Source organism: Daphnia magna, linkage group LG3, assembly GCF_020631705.1.
Source record: "Daphnia magna isolate NIES linkage group LG3, ASM2063170v1.1, whole genome shotgun sequence".
Taxonomy (NCBI): domain Eukaryota; kingdom Metazoa; phylum Arthropoda; class Branchiopoda; order Diplostraca; family Daphniidae; genus Daphnia; species Daphnia magna.
Genome location: NC_059184.1, coordinates 13,628,928 through 13,642,588, shown reverse-complemented (window position 1 = coordinate 13,642,588; position 13,661 = coordinate 13,628,928). Strand labels below are relative to the sequence as shown.

Sequence of the window (13,661 nt, the reverse complement as noted above, 5' to 3'; positions counted from 1 at the left end):
AATACATATGCACCTTGAAAAAGTACGCCAATCAAAATATAAATATTTTCTTTTTGAATTTTCAAATAAAGGGAAGTTCATCAAATCAGCATTGTAAAAACTTGGCAACGGCACTTTGCCGACCCCCCAGAGCCACCAAGCGGGTGAATGTAGCGCTGTTGGCTGGAGGTGTACAGCAGTAGAAAGAAGGTTTCGTGTAACGTTGTAGTCATTAGTATTTACTGTGTGTGAGCAGTGGGATTGCAGGTGTCTGAAGCTAGTTGTTCCTTGGCAACATAAACATCAAATGAAGCCAAACTAATTACTTGCCAGTTTTCATCTTCATTAATAGACAAAACTGCATATTCAATCAATATGTGGAATGTGTTGAACTCTGTTTGCAACGCCGTTGATTGAGAGACTCGTTACTGGTTAGTCAGTGGTGTGTGTGTGTGTGTGTGTGAGAGAGAGAGAGAGAGTGTTTATTCGATCGGAGAAAGACAGAGAAAGAAAGAAAAAACGGGTTACTAGAACCAAGAAGTTTTTTATTTTTCTTCGTTTTCCAACTTCATTAAGGTGAGATTTTCTGATGGCTGACCGCGGACTTTGGACTGAATTTCTCCCGAGCTTTCACATTCTCCCACCAAACTTCTCTCTCCTACCTCCCATTGAAATAAAGAAAGAAAGAAAAAAAGACGGTGTATGAAATCGTGTGATGTGATCACATGTTATGCACCATAGACCGAGTTTTTATTTCTTTTTCTTGTAATAAACGAGAAAAACTAGAAACGAAAGGAAGTTAGCGGCTTTGTGATAAGGTCGATAAGAATCAAGTGCACACATTCGAGAAAGAAAGAAAATATTATTTTTTACTTTTACAAGTGAGGGGGGAGGGGGGTTGTTGTTCCCGATTTCACCGTGAAAGCGACATGAAAAGATCATTTATTTCGTCATTTTGAGCCAATTGCTGCATTTGAATGGTTACATTGGTAATGGCCACTCTTGTAAGGTTTTGTTGAGTGCTTTTTTTTTTTTCTTTCTTTCTTGCCTATCCGTAACGTGAAAAACCTCAGTGACCTAAAGTTTTGGTACGTAATTTTTTTATTTGCCATTTCTTTCCGGAAGTGATGATATATACCAGTGTTTGTACGTTTTCGAAACGCCTACACTGGCTGGTACCTGTTGACCCAGTAGACCAAACTTCCAAAGCTTTGAAAGGCTAAGATTAGCTCGTTATCTTAACAAGAAAAGGGAAAGACGTTGGAGAAAAAAAAAAAAAGTATATACACAAACCGGAAAAAGATACGTACTCCTGTACCGTTATTTCCTTTTTTTTTTTTTGTTTTGTTCAAAAACGACACGGAAGAAGGCCCTGTAACTGCCTTGTTATTTAATCCGGTGGGAGGATAAATTCAATTTTTCGCTCTTTTCCTAATATGATTATTTATTTATTTTTCAGAACAGGAGAAAAAATAAAAATGCCGCCTCCACCTCCGCCACCCGGACCTCCTCCGCCACCATCTTTCGGCGCCAAAGGACCAGCAAAAATGGGCAAATCGGGAGGTGGCGAAGATCGTAACCAGCTGCTCAACTCGATCCGCCAGGGAGCGGCCTTGAAGAAAACGGTAACCAACGATCGCAGTGCGCCCATCATCGAAGGCAAAAGCAACAACAACAAACCCAATGGACCGAAACCATTTTCGGTACCGAATTCTTCCGCCAGTAACGGGACAGGGGCACCTCAATTGGGCGGACTGTTTGCTGGTACAAGTCACATCCACATTTGAAATGCCGTTAAATTTTACTAATTATTTTGGTATTGCCATTTTCAGGTGGAATGCCAGTTTTGAAAGCAACAGGCAGAGGTCGATTGGGTCCGGCGAATCAGCCTTCAAGTGGCCCAGGTGGTTTGAGCAGAACTCCGTCAACAGAAACTGTACCCACGGTGTCGACGTCATGGAAGCCTAAAACACTTAATGGCTCCACATCCGGCTCATCCATCTCGTCCCCGTCATCAGTCAACCGAGGCCCTCCCCCTCAGCCTCCCCCAGCTAGCAGGAAACCGTCGCTCGTGGCAGTAACGATGTCTTGTATTATTTTATCGTCGATCGTCAGTGACAAGTTTTTGTTTTCTTTCCTCGCAAATAGAGTGACGCAACGGATAATTCATCCGTCAGCCGGAATCCGCCAACTATCCCTACAAAACCGCCGACATTGAATTTTGGCAAACCCAATTTGGCGCCCAAACCGCCCCCTGCCGAATCGAAACCTACCAGTCCAGTTCCACCGGCTACCGGACGAGGTGGAGTTACTCCGTCTAAGCGGCCGTCTCCTCCGCCTAAATCGCCCAGCATTGCGAGTATGAGCCTGAATTGGCCGGTCAATCCAACCAGCCCACCTCCACCACCGCCACCCAGTTCCAAACCGACGGTCGTTCGGGCGCAGAGTCTTCGTTCGGCTAAACCTGGAGTTCCAGGAAATTCAGATTCTGAAGAATCTATCATTGATAGCCAAGAAAGGCGGAATCAAAGTTCACAGGACATTTCCTCGCCTCCAGTTGCGCCTCCTCCGCCACCCAACAGATACGCGACGCTACCACGTAATGCAGTTCCGCCGGCGGGAATCTCCGGAGCCCCTCGTGGACCATTGCCACCCGTTCCACGCGTTCCGATGGCCAACGGTGTTCATTCCAGTCCGGCTAAAATACGGCCACCTTCAGTACGTCCGCCACCGCCTCCACAGCGGATCAATCCTCCTGCTTCGATTCCACCTCCGCCTCCTTCTAGTGCCCCTCCACCACCTCCACCGCATCGGATGAGTCCTGCTCCTCCACCGCCTTCTGCTATGTCCAATAGCCGATCCCCTAGTATCTATAACAACAACAGCGGACCTCCGACTCCGCCAACTAGAGGATCCTCCATGCAGCGGAGTAGCGGATCGATGACGTCACTGTCTTCCATGGTCGTCCCTCCACCGCCGCCGCCACCACCGCCCAGTCTGGCCAACGCCTTCCAGCAGTCAGCCGAAGCGAAAGATTTCGAATCACGATTTGCAGGTCGCTTCCGCCCGCTGAACCATCTGCCGCCACCGGAACCTTTTATTGGCTTCGCGAAAAATTATCCAACTCGTCAACGTAGGGCTTAAATTTCTCCTTTTTTTCTTTTCTTCTTAAATCCATTTAAATAGTAGAGACAAAAAAAAAAAATGAAATGATTTACTACAATTATTGTCCAAAGAGAAAAACAAAAAAAAAAGGGAGACGTTGAACTTTTTTGGCTTGGAATTCAAAACTCCTTTTTTATTTGATTTTTTTTATGGGGTTTCCTTTTGATTTGTTTTCCTGGTTATTGGCTTATTATTATTCCCGCTTGACAACTGAAATTGTACAATTCTATTAACGGGTAATTGGTTTTTTTTTTTTCTCCGTTTATGTTCTAAACGTAAATTTCCTCAGAGTTTTTGAAATGAAAACTTTCTGGAGAGCTTACATGTTTGTTTAAACTTTACCTTGTCTGATGCTTATTCTGCCTTTTTTTATTTTCCCTTTTTGTGCGTGGATTTCCTGCGGCTTCCTTTTCCTCGCTATCCTTTGGAACAACAACAAAACAAAAAACATACCTTGGTGGTTGACGCTTCTAATTGACGTCCTTGTTACCCGAATCCGTTTGCGGTGTTCCAACAACAACAACAACAACAGTAATCAACCAGAGTATGAAACGCCAGCAAGCGCCGCAACCGCCGACGATGGAGCAGAATTCCGGATCACGGTGGCCTAGTAGCAACGCGGCTCCTTGCTGATAAAAACATAAATGTCGAGCTTTAGCAAAGAACAATAAGACATTGTGTGCGTGTTTGCTTTCGTGAATCACTGTGATCGTCCTTGAGCCCATTGACGTTGGGAAACACCAAGCTCGTCTTTGTCATTACTATTTGCATGTGAAGATCGGATGGATGAAGGAGTTGACTGGAAATTCGAGAGAGGAAGAAAGAAAAAAGTGCCACATCCAGCCATATTATATCGATTTTTTTGTTGTTGTTGGTGAAGAAAACGTGATGAAATTTCGTCTTAGAACATCTTTCCGCGTGCATGACATTCTTCTTCGTTTAATTTCTTAGTTTTCTGTTAAATATAGTTCGTGAGAGGGAGGAAAAAATTAAAGAGAGAGAAGGGGGTATCCATTTTGTAAATAGTTTAATCCCGTCCCATATAGTCAACAACGCGATCATTTCTTCCTCCCATTTTTTGTTTTTTTGTTTTCAAATATTTCCGTCATTGGGAAACGAAGTGCGCTTACATCCATTTTCCTTCATGTCTTGTATTTCTGATTTCCCCATGAATTTTTAAAGGGCTGCCTGAGCGTATGGTATGAGAAAGTCGACACAATCAAGTGTAAGAAGAGCTTTTCGCGTGTCACGCCCGTTTTTTAACGAGCGGCACCCAGCTTGAAAAAAAACAAAAAGACGGAAATATATATATATATATGTATCCTCCCTTAAAATAAAAACAAAAGTGTGCGTGTGTTCGTAAGAGAGCAGTATGTATATCGCAGCCAATCCTTTTTCCTCCTCTTTTGAGTCGATATGAATTTATTATAAATATGCCTCTACATATTTTTCCTGCCCTTTTTATGGTCTTTTCCTTACACATTCTTCTCTTATAGTATACATGAAGCCTACATGTCTTTAATCAATCGATTTGCATCCCGTCGTTTGTTATTATTATAAATAATAAATATGCCCAGAATAACAACGAAAACATCACGTTTAAATCATGGCGAACAAATGTAATTCGTTTGATCATTGAAATAATGAAAACCAACTCTTAAAAAAAAGGACTGTCTGTATATTTCGTGCTGATATGTTATGCTGCAATCAACTAGAATATTTTTCAAAAAAAAAATTTTTTTACATGTGAAGCGAAGTTTCACGTTGACTAGCCGTTCGTTCCGCAACGTCCGAGTTGGAAACGAGCGTCTCGATGGAAATGGTCTTGGTTTGACGGTTGTTGCGTCGTTGCTCCGCAGACGGAACAGTTTTCTTGTTGCTTGCCGGGGACCTACTGACGCTGTCTGCCGTGGTGCTGGATTGTCGCATCCACTGATGGCGTCTTCTGGCCCACCAGACGCTGTAGAGCTGATAGACGCGACGGTTACACGTAAAAGCCACGAAAATAAACAGACCTCCCATGGCGTTGAGGACGATGTAAGTGAAGGTGAAGATCATGCCGGCTGCAGAAGACGGATCGAAAAAGGCCGAAATGAAGGCGAAGATCCACGTGAAACCCATAACGGTCGACATGCGGGCGTACAATTTCAGCTGGCACAGGGCCTTCTCACGCCTGGAACATTGATGACAGGCTGATGAACTCTGGATGATGGCCACCGTTCTTATGAACAGGAAGATGTTGGCCAGTAAAGCCAAGGCCAGCGGACAACCGAAAAAGATCATATTGGCTGTTGGATTGCTGATCCAGCAAAAGAGCCGGCCGTAGTCCACGCTGAATTGGCCAGTGCAGTTGCAAAAATTGATAGCCACCGCGATGGATACAATTACTAACGGAAGTCCGTAAGCATAGAGAGCGTAACGCGGAAGAATTTTGGAAGGCTTCCTGGGAACTGCGCTCCATCTGCCCAGGGTCAGGTAGAGATCGATAGCCATGACATTAGTCCAGAAGATGGAAGCCAATCCTTCGTAGTGAGCGATAATGGAAGCGGCTACGCATAATTCGTATTCGGAATGAACCGAAATGGACATGCCGATCATGACACACAACTGGAATCCGGATGTCATGAGGCATAGATTCATCACGGCCAATCCGGCTAAATTTCTCAGTTCGGGGAAGAGTATGTAAGTGATGTTGGTAGCTGACATTGCCACAATCGATATGGTCATCAAGCAAAGTGTCAGGTAAGATTCGATTATCAAAGCCATTGGCCAGTCCTGTTCGATGTAGAGGCAAACAGCCAATCCGCCGTCGGGTAGACTTTCGTATTCTCCCGGTTGTAGAACGGGATCGATGAAAGGAATGGTTCCATTATACAAGACCGTATTGTTGTCCAGGAAGATAAATTCGGTTTCGTTTAAATGGACAACGTTGCACGACGTGTCTAACAAAACACTTCGATTCTCGCAGACTGACATAATAATGCACGTAATGAGTTTAACGAGCATACTGGATTATCAATCATTATCGAAATACAACCTGCAACAGATCCTGATATACTCGTTAAATCCGTATCCGTCGAACCGTAGAAAAACAAATCAGCCATGTATTCTCCAGAAGAGTACCATTGATCGGTCGCTTTGATGTACACCTATTTGATTTTTAAAAAGGCTTAATGAAGAGGCTTTCAGAGAAATGTAAAAACATTACGAACGATCAATTCAGTCTGATTAGTTTCAGTGTTGTTGACATCGATGAGGAACTCATCGTTGTGATAAATGGCCGTTACGCCGCCTCTAAAAAAGGTCAATCATCGCAATTGTTGATCTTGTTATCCTAATGAGATAATGAATGATGGCAATCAAACCTGCACCAGTTGGCGAAACTGTCCTCTTCCGATGATACGGGCTGTTCGTGAAGACCGATCAGCTGGACAACTACACCGTCAATGATGACGATCAAACGATCCTGGACAATCAAACTGCCCATCAAGGATACGACGCTATCTATTGTCGGTTCACCTGATCCTTCCTCCGCTTGACTCAACCAGAAATCAAGGGACAAGGATCGTAACCCTGAAATTTCTCTGCTCGACTCGTTGAGAAAGCGGACGTGAAGGTTAGTGATGCGTTCAGGGCTAATGCCGACGAAAGACGAAAAAACGGACGTGAACGATTGTTGAATGATGGCAATTAAAGCGTCGTCACTGATGTTGTGCGCATCGTAGATGGCGTCGATGTAAAGCGTCATTTGGATCACGTTCAGTTCCATGACGTAAGTCATACGCCAGCCAGAATCCGTCCCGTTTGTGGTGTTGGCGCAGGCATCTTTCAGGAATCCGTCCACTGCCATAGGGCCGCAATAAACCCGACGGCAAGCGGATGCGAAAGGATCCCAAACGAATCCTTCCGGACATCCGTGATCTTCTTCCAGATAATCGAGCATGCTCAACAAGAATTGATAGTATTCATTGCGTCCGAAATTGATAAGAACGGAAAAAATGGCCGGCAAATCCACGTGATGTCTGGCTGTTGATAGCGAGGCAACCTCGTCGGGAATCGAGAATCCAACTTCCGCCGTCCTGTTCGACAGACAATTCCAATCGGTGGCCTCGTAGAGTTCAGCGGGTCTTGCCGATCGATGGCCCAGTTGATCGGGAGGAAGATTGTCACCAATGACATGACTAAGCGGATGCAAATGACCCTCATTTTCAATCGCGTTGCTAGCATAAATCGTCGACTGTTTAATCGGCACGTAGCGATGTCTTCGTCGACGACACCACCAGCCCGAACGGTCCGTCAAGCAGCACTGTTGATTGTCATCGTCGTCATTATTTTGCTGGCCTAGATATTTGTTGGTGTTTAGCTGATTCGATTCCAAGATGAAATTCAAAACTCGATTCCACGCCGGATTGACCGATGCCAGTTCTTGATGGATCAAATCCAGTTTAGTCGCTTTGCAGTAGAAAAAAAATAATACCGTGTTATCATCAACCGATATGCATTTGAATTCAATACAAGTAAATTATACCTAAGCCGGTGGAACTGCTTGGCAGCGCTAGAAATAGGAAGCACAACAAAGAAGTGGACGACAGCATTTTGTAATCAACTATTTATACGAACGGATTAAACTTGGGATTAGTTGGTGTCGTCCGTTGACGGTTGACTGAACCAATGACGACGACATTGGTCGGTGATTATAGCGATCCACTGATGACAATTCGTAAGCGCGTGCGCAGCAATGCGAACCCCTATCTCATGCGCTCTTTGATACCTAAATGCAATAACATAATATAGTGCTATCCATTAGTGCGCTGTATACAGAAAATCGGACCAATTAGCTCGATCTTTGTGATTTGTACATTGGCCAAGTCTAAAATGTTTTTGTGATAGTCCGCATTTATCGTCCAAGTTATGACATCTTGTACTAAGTGACCACATCAAAAATCAAACTGACATCGTGCGATGACGTTTCACCATTAAACTCGAGTTGGGAAGGAATAGAAATGTGGGCACTGATAAGATTTTTGTCGAGATGCAAATTGTACAGGGAAGCCCATCAGTTTCTTATCTGATGTCTTTGGGTTTTCCTTCGTGGCCAATGTCACGATTTAAAAATCAATCACGGCGGAAAATAAATGGAGGGAAAGAAAAGAGATTGTTTGTTCTTGAATATAAGTGGAAAAATAAAGAATGGATGCATATAATCAGCAGATTAACGATACCTAAAAGAACAATAGCTCCTGCTACATCAGACAAAGACAAGTCTTGATAATTCATTTCCGATCACGTTCCACACGGCGGCGATTTCCCATTTCAATTTTAACAAAAAAACAAAAACTTTCGCTACAGCAAATTGTTTTTATCGATTATCAACAACACGTTTCAGAACGAGTCGGACGAGATGGAAAGCGGAGGAAAACTTTGGGCCGGCCGTTTTGGCAATCAACGATCGATCGATCCGGTGATGGAGCGATTCAACTCTTCCATCAGTTATGACAAACGTCTTTGTTACGTGGACATTCTGGTATCTTTTTTCCCTCCATTTTCATGTTTCTTTTGACGCGTTTTACCTTGAAAATTCCATTTAAATTCTTATCTAAATAGGGGAGTAAGGCTTACGCTACAGCTCTATTCAAGGCCGGTCTTTTAGACCAGGTGGAATGCGCTGACATCTGTCACGGTCTAGCCACTATTGAGGACGAGTGGCGCAGTGAAACATTCCGGATTAATCCATCCGATGAAGATGTTCATTCAGCCAATGAACGACGTCTTAAGGTATTCCACCCTCAAACTTGATGACTCGGACTGGAATGTTGTCTTCATTCTACACACCTTACGTAATAAACATCCTTTGCGTGCAGGAGTTAATTGGATCTGCAGGTGGAAAACTGCATACCGGTAGAAGCCGCAACGACCAGGTGGCCACTGATCTGAGACTTTGGTTACGCCAAGAAATTGATCAATCGTTGGACGGGTTTCTTGTTCAAATTATTCAGGTGTGCATAATCCAATTTGAAACGTGTCTACCTGAACAATTAAATTTGTGTTTTTCTGTTTGAAAAGGTATTGATTGAACGAGCTCAAGATGAAATGGATATTCTTCTACCTGGTTACACACATTTGCAGCGGGCACAACCCATCCGCTGGAGTCATTATTTATGCAGGTGTTGTGATCCTGTATTTTACAGTCTCAGCTAAATACCTCCTTCACAATTTAGCTATAATTGCTTCCAGTTACGCCTGGAGTCTATGGTCGGATTGGCAACGTTTAATGCAACTTAGAGATCGAGTGAATGTAATGCCTCTAGGCGGTGGGGCATTGGCCGGCAATCCATTCCCGATCGATCGGCATTATCTTTCGGATCTGATGGGCTTTGATTCCATCACCCCCAATTCGCTGCTGGGTGTCAGCGATCGAGATTTCGTCGGTAAATTTGATCCAAGTTGATGATCTCGCGGCGTATAATAACACTCGATATTTACCAGATATTCGTTATAATTGAATATATTATCTTTCTTTTAGTTGAATTTCTGTCATGGGCATCAATTTTAAGCTCTCATTTGAGCCGACTGGCAGAAGATCTGTAGGTTTGAGATTTCAAAATTAAAAAGAAATTTAGAATCTTGTTTCTTTTAAATTTCGTGTATTTTAAATGCAGGATCATTTATTCGACGAAAGAATTCAACTTTGTGACTATCGGTATCAAGTTCAAATGACGTAACTGATTGTTTTGAAATTTATTCGTTTTGTTCATTCACAGCCGACGCTTATAGTACAGGAAGCAGTTTAATGCCACAAAAAAGAAATCCAGATGGATTAGAACTGATTCGAGCTAAAGCTGGGAGAATATTTGGACAGGTAGATGATTACCTGATAAGATTACCACAAGTCTAGTCTACAAGTTTGAAATTCTTTCTCAGATGGCAGGTTTCTCTATGGTCCTAAAAGGATTACCTTCTGCCTACAACAAGGACTTACAAGAGGATAAAGAGGCTCTGTTTGATGTCGTGGACAATTTATTCTGTACTCTTCAAGTCGCTGCTGGGATTCTTTCCACTTTAAAAGTACAAAAAATGTACACTTTTCTCGCAAGCCGCTTACTGGAAACGTTGGCTAATTTTTTTCCCCACCTGGATTTAAAATAGGTAAATGCAGAGAAGACTTTAGGTGCGCTCAGTTCCGACATGCTTGCAACCGATCTAGCTTACCATCTGGTGCGAAGAGGCGTAAATATAAACACGATTTTAATGCACACGACATGCATAAAACGGTTTACTGCACATGCAGGTGCCTTTTCGCGATGCTCACGCAACCGTTGGAAAGATTGTAGCAAAGGCCGAGAACCAGCATAAAGATATCGCAGCATTAACTCTTGAAGATTTGCAGTCCATCAGGTTTTGTATCATCATTTACACGTGGCAACTAATGTTACATGCTCTAGTAATCTTATTACGCAATTTCAGCTCAGTATTTGATGATCCATCCGTTACGAACATCTGGAATTACGAGCATAGCGTAGAGCAGTATCAAGTCACGGGTGGAACAAGTCGAAGGGCAGTTCAAAAACAGATAGATGACCTTAAGGCACTGCTTGAATTTCGAAAGGGTTCTACTAGTACTGCTTTATGAAAGGTGATGAAGCGCAGTAAGTGCTAAAGTAGTTTTGGTTTTCTCAGTGAAAACTTTAATTTCTCTTACACTGTTTCAATTATAATTTCCTGTACTTGATTTCACAGTACAATAACTTCCTGTAATATGCAGGATATTTCTCGTTAAAGTAGATTTGCTGGCTGTTAGGTAAATATGGGGAAACTATTCCTTTGTTCTGTTTGAGAATAATTAAGGCAAGATCTTTCTCACTCCAGAGTTTCCACCATGTCTGTCAAATGGTTAAGAAAAAAGGGACAGAAATAGAGCTTATTGAAAATTATATATGTATCATCATATTGCTTACCCTTTTTAAGAAAATAGAAGCATACATGTGATCTGTCTCGCAGTTCAAACCATATAGCCTAAACCAAATTGTAGGATTTGACTCTAGGGGAAGCTTAATTACATTATCTACTCCTTCAAGAGTAGTCAGGTGTACTCCAACCAATTCAATGTTCAACAAGAAGGATTTCTCCACAACCTTTTTGTTTCTCCATGGCAATAGTCTTGCAATTGGGATATGCTCAATATTAAATCTGAGTGCATAGTTTGGATGACATCCTTCTACTTGTTGAAGAGGAAGCTGATAGTATTCAATGCCATTTACTTTCCCCTGCAACTTCACTGCTTTCCTAATGAATTCTCTTGGAACACTTTTGGTTGATGTAAACTTACTAAACTTAATAATGGTAAAACATTAATAAATGATGAGTCAAAGAAAATTGGCGTTGTGAACTTACGATATGCGTACTTCTAGCAATGACTGCCAAACCAATCAAACCAACGGCGTACACCGAATACTGAAGTCCCAAACAGTGAGGTAATAAAAGCTTTTTTTTTTTATTCACAACGTTTCTAAGCTTACCTGAATTAATCTAATGTTGTTGTCAAGTATTTCGAGAATCCTTGATTCCAAATCGGTGGGTTTCTTCATGTTGTTTACTGTATCTTATTTTGTCAGCAACAAATTGTTTATTTACTTTTTTAGTTATGATCAATACTGTCTAGATGGCACTAGCCGACAACGTGAAACGTACAACAGAAAGGTTATTAAATGTTCGTTTTGAATGTATTTTGTTGCACTTTACAAGGACGACAATATTGGCAGAAGGTTAAACTAAGATTAACCAGTCTTCCATATGTACATATTCAATTGAAACCATTAATAACAGACCAGGGATAATACAAGTTTAACGGTCTAGTTTTTGGTGTAAATATTTAAGTTTCATTAATTCATAGACAGCGTTTTCTGTATTCTCTAAAACGCTGTTCTACGCGACAACCAAAGTAGGGGCTGATCTACTTTTGAACGCTGGCTCAAAGTTTCCTGGTTCGTCGTTATCGTGAAGAGATGAACGACCTTCTGTGCAATTATGAAACCCGGAAAACTCTAGTCGGGCGAGCTGATCGGTTAGCATTCTGCATAATGTACAATTAAAAAATCAGCACTGACCCAGAAAAGCTAACAACAAAACAAGCAAGTCAGACTAAGCTACAGTCTGATCGATAGATTTACCTGTCGCCAAAAACTGTGTCATACGAAGGTGGGGGGGTGGCATTTCGCCATTTAAACCTCCTTCCAAAACCACTGGTGCTGAAGCAACGAAACAATTTCGCGGTTCCACAGGAGATATTTGGCGCCGATTTTTCATTATTAGCCCTGCGATAATGAGCGACATTGCCAAGAAAATGGGTACACCACAAATGATTATGACGAATTCCCTCAGAGTTAGCTCTAAATGAAAAAAAAATGTTTTTTTATTGTTTTAGTTTCAATGTTTGCCGAAAATAATAAGTAAATAAAATAACCGAAAATGGCCACATTGGTGGAAGCACTTAAATCTGAAATGCGGCTAGTTGCCGACAGGTGAAGCAGACATCTCCATTTGCCATTTTTGGCAGTTGCCGCCAATTTCTACAGGCAACAGGTGATACATGTTAGCTGGCTAAAATGAATGTTTTCTCGTTAGTTTGTTTCAATTCACTTACAACAGTCATAACACATTCTCTTTCTTTCTCGTCCACAGAAAACTGATAGATTTCTCCATTTGAAACCTTGCTGTCGTTTATAAACCAGCTGCATTCCTTCACTTTGATGTTGGGCGAGTAAGTTCTGCAGGTGATTTTGATGTAACTGTCTAACCAGTACAGCGGATTCGCAGGAGACAAGCTGATATTTCCTTGAGTATTCCCGTAATCTAACGATAACGCAATAGTAGCCGGATAGTCGAAAAAGCTTAGGTGTTGGAGAGCCAACTTGGAAAATGTTCTCACACTTACTGATAAATAACAAAAGAAGAAAATCGAACAAACAGAATTTGATCGTCATTTTCGTTTTGAGTTTACTACAATCTGAGAGGCAGTGATGCATCTTCCCATGCATCCATGTTCACACTCGGGTAGCGCTTGACACACTGATATCCGGCGCCGAGAAGACTCTTGGTAAAATAAGATTGTGGTTTATGAGTCGCTGTGGAGCCGTGACTCTGCCGTGAATACGATCGGCCGCTTCTCGGGAAAGGAGCCTATAAAGAACGAGAAGCTTGAGAAAGGGGAGAGGGAAAAAGGATGAGATTTGCGTTTCCCATGTTGAAACTCGAAGGGTTACACGATCCACCAGCTGCATTTATGGGTTTTCATAAATTTTGCGTAGAACCAGTCCTTTAAGAGCAGTACTATTCGCTATACGCGCTCAAACCCTTTGAAATGCGGTTGTACCAATGTCGATGTTTTTGTTTCAGTTCTTTTAATGCGTTCGTCCATAAATAAACCACATGGAAAAATAAAATATTTGCTGATGAAGGACTGTCACCCACATTTCTGTTGGTGCAATGAAACCAAATGCAGTATTTACAATACTAGAGTG

The 13,661-nt window shown here is 42.2% G+C and overlaps 4 protein-coding genes and 1 non-coding gene across 11 annotated transcripts; 2 read left to right on the top strand and 3 right to left on the bottom strand.

Moving 5' to 3' along the window:
- Positions 1 to 148: 148 nt before the first annotated feature.
- On the top strand, positions 149 to 4,748 carry LOC116918263 (WAS/WASL-interacting protein family member 3). 3 transcript variants are annotated; one of them, XM_045171286.1, is made up of 5 exons: positions 149 to 555; positions 1,444 to 1,743; positions 1,812 to 2,056; positions 2,128 to 3,112; positions 3,677 to 4,748. In XM_045171286.1, exons 2-5 carry the CDS (start codon positions 1,458 to 1,460, stop codon positions 3,775 to 3,777), a joined length of 1,617 nt encoding a protein of 538 aa, XP_045027221.1. In that variant the 5' UTR covers positions 149 to 555; positions 1,444 to 1,457; the 3' UTR covers positions 3,778 to 4,748. The 3 variants fall into 3 exon arrangements, with proteins under 3 accessions (XP_045027221.1, XP_032779828.2, XP_032779829.2); XM_032923937.2 differs by lacking the exon at positions 149 to 555 and adding an exon at positions 588 to 968 and having other exon boundaries at positions 1,439 to 1,743; XM_032923938.2 differs by lacking the exon at positions 149 to 555 and adding an exon at positions 588 to 1,067 and having other exon boundaries at positions 1,439 to 1,743.
- Positions 4,749 to 4,801: 53 nt separating this feature from the next.
- Positions 4,802 to 7,903, bottom strand: LOC116918259. The gene is made up of 5 exons (XM_032923933.2): positions 7,673 to 7,903; positions 6,510 to 7,596; positions 6,357 to 6,438; positions 6,182 to 6,293; positions 4,802 to 6,113 (listed from the first exon to the last, which is right to left on the bottom strand). The coding sequence occupies exons 1-5, from the start codon at positions 7,737 to 7,739 to the stop codon at positions 4,885 to 4,887; spliced, it is 2,577 nt and encodes an 858-aa protein (XP_032779824.2). The 5' UTR covers positions 7,740 to 7,903; the 3' UTR covers positions 4,802 to 4,884.
- Positions 7,904 to 8,506: 603 nt separating this feature from the next.
- LOC116919368 (argininosuccinate lyase) lies at positions 8,507 to 11,130 on the top strand. 4 transcript variants are annotated; one of them, XM_045171277.1, is made up of 12 exons: positions 8,507 to 8,668; positions 8,749 to 8,919; positions 9,006 to 9,140; positions 9,208 to 9,308; positions 9,379 to 9,572; positions 9,668 to 9,728; positions 9,804 to 9,844; positions 9,906 to 10,003; positions 10,066 to 10,209; positions 10,291 to 10,359; positions 10,433 to 10,539; positions 10,609 to 11,130. In XM_045171277.1, the coding sequence occupies exons 1-12, from the start codon at positions 8,546 to 8,548 to the stop codon at positions 10,772 to 10,774; spliced, it is 1,410 nt and encodes a 469-aa protein (XP_045027212.1). In that variant the 5' UTR covers positions 8,507 to 8,545; the 3' UTR covers positions 10,775 to 11,130. The 4 variants fall into 4 exon arrangements, with proteins under 4 accessions (XP_045027212.1, XP_045027211.1, XP_045027210.1 ...); XM_045171276.1 differs by having other exon boundaries at positions 10,291 to 10,371; XM_045171275.1 differs by having other exon boundaries at positions 10,433 to 11,130.
- On the bottom strand, positions 9,868 to 11,855 carry LOC116918257 (protein C3orf33 homolog). 2 transcript variants are annotated; one of them, XR_006644418.1, is made up of 5 exons: positions 11,661 to 11,855; positions 11,536 to 11,595; positions 11,100 to 11,474; positions 10,354 to 11,024; positions 9,868 to 10,275 (listed from the first exon to the last, which is right to left on the bottom strand). XR_006644418.1 is itself a non-coding variant. In XM_045171278.1 (4 exons), exons 1-4 carry the CDS (start codon positions 11,727 to 11,729, stop codon positions 10,854 to 10,856), a joined length of 675 nt encoding a protein of 224 aa, XP_045027213.1. In that variant the 5' UTR covers positions 11,730 to 11,855; the 3' UTR covers positions 10,352 to 10,853. The 2 variants fall into 2 exon arrangements, 1 of the variants encoding a protein (XP_045027213.1); XM_045171278.1 differs by lacking the exon at positions 9,868 to 10,275 and having other exon boundaries at positions 10,352 to 11,024.
- On the bottom strand, positions 11,846 to 13,287 carry LOC116918256. The gene is made up of 5 exons (XR_006644417.1): positions 13,076 to 13,287; positions 12,785 to 12,993; positions 12,605 to 12,710; positions 12,312 to 12,530; positions 11,846 to 12,214 (listed from the first exon to the last, which is right to left on the bottom strand). It is a non-coding gene; the product is annotated as an uncharacterized LOC116918256 (transcript).
- Positions 13,288 to 13,661: the final 374 nt, after the last annotated feature.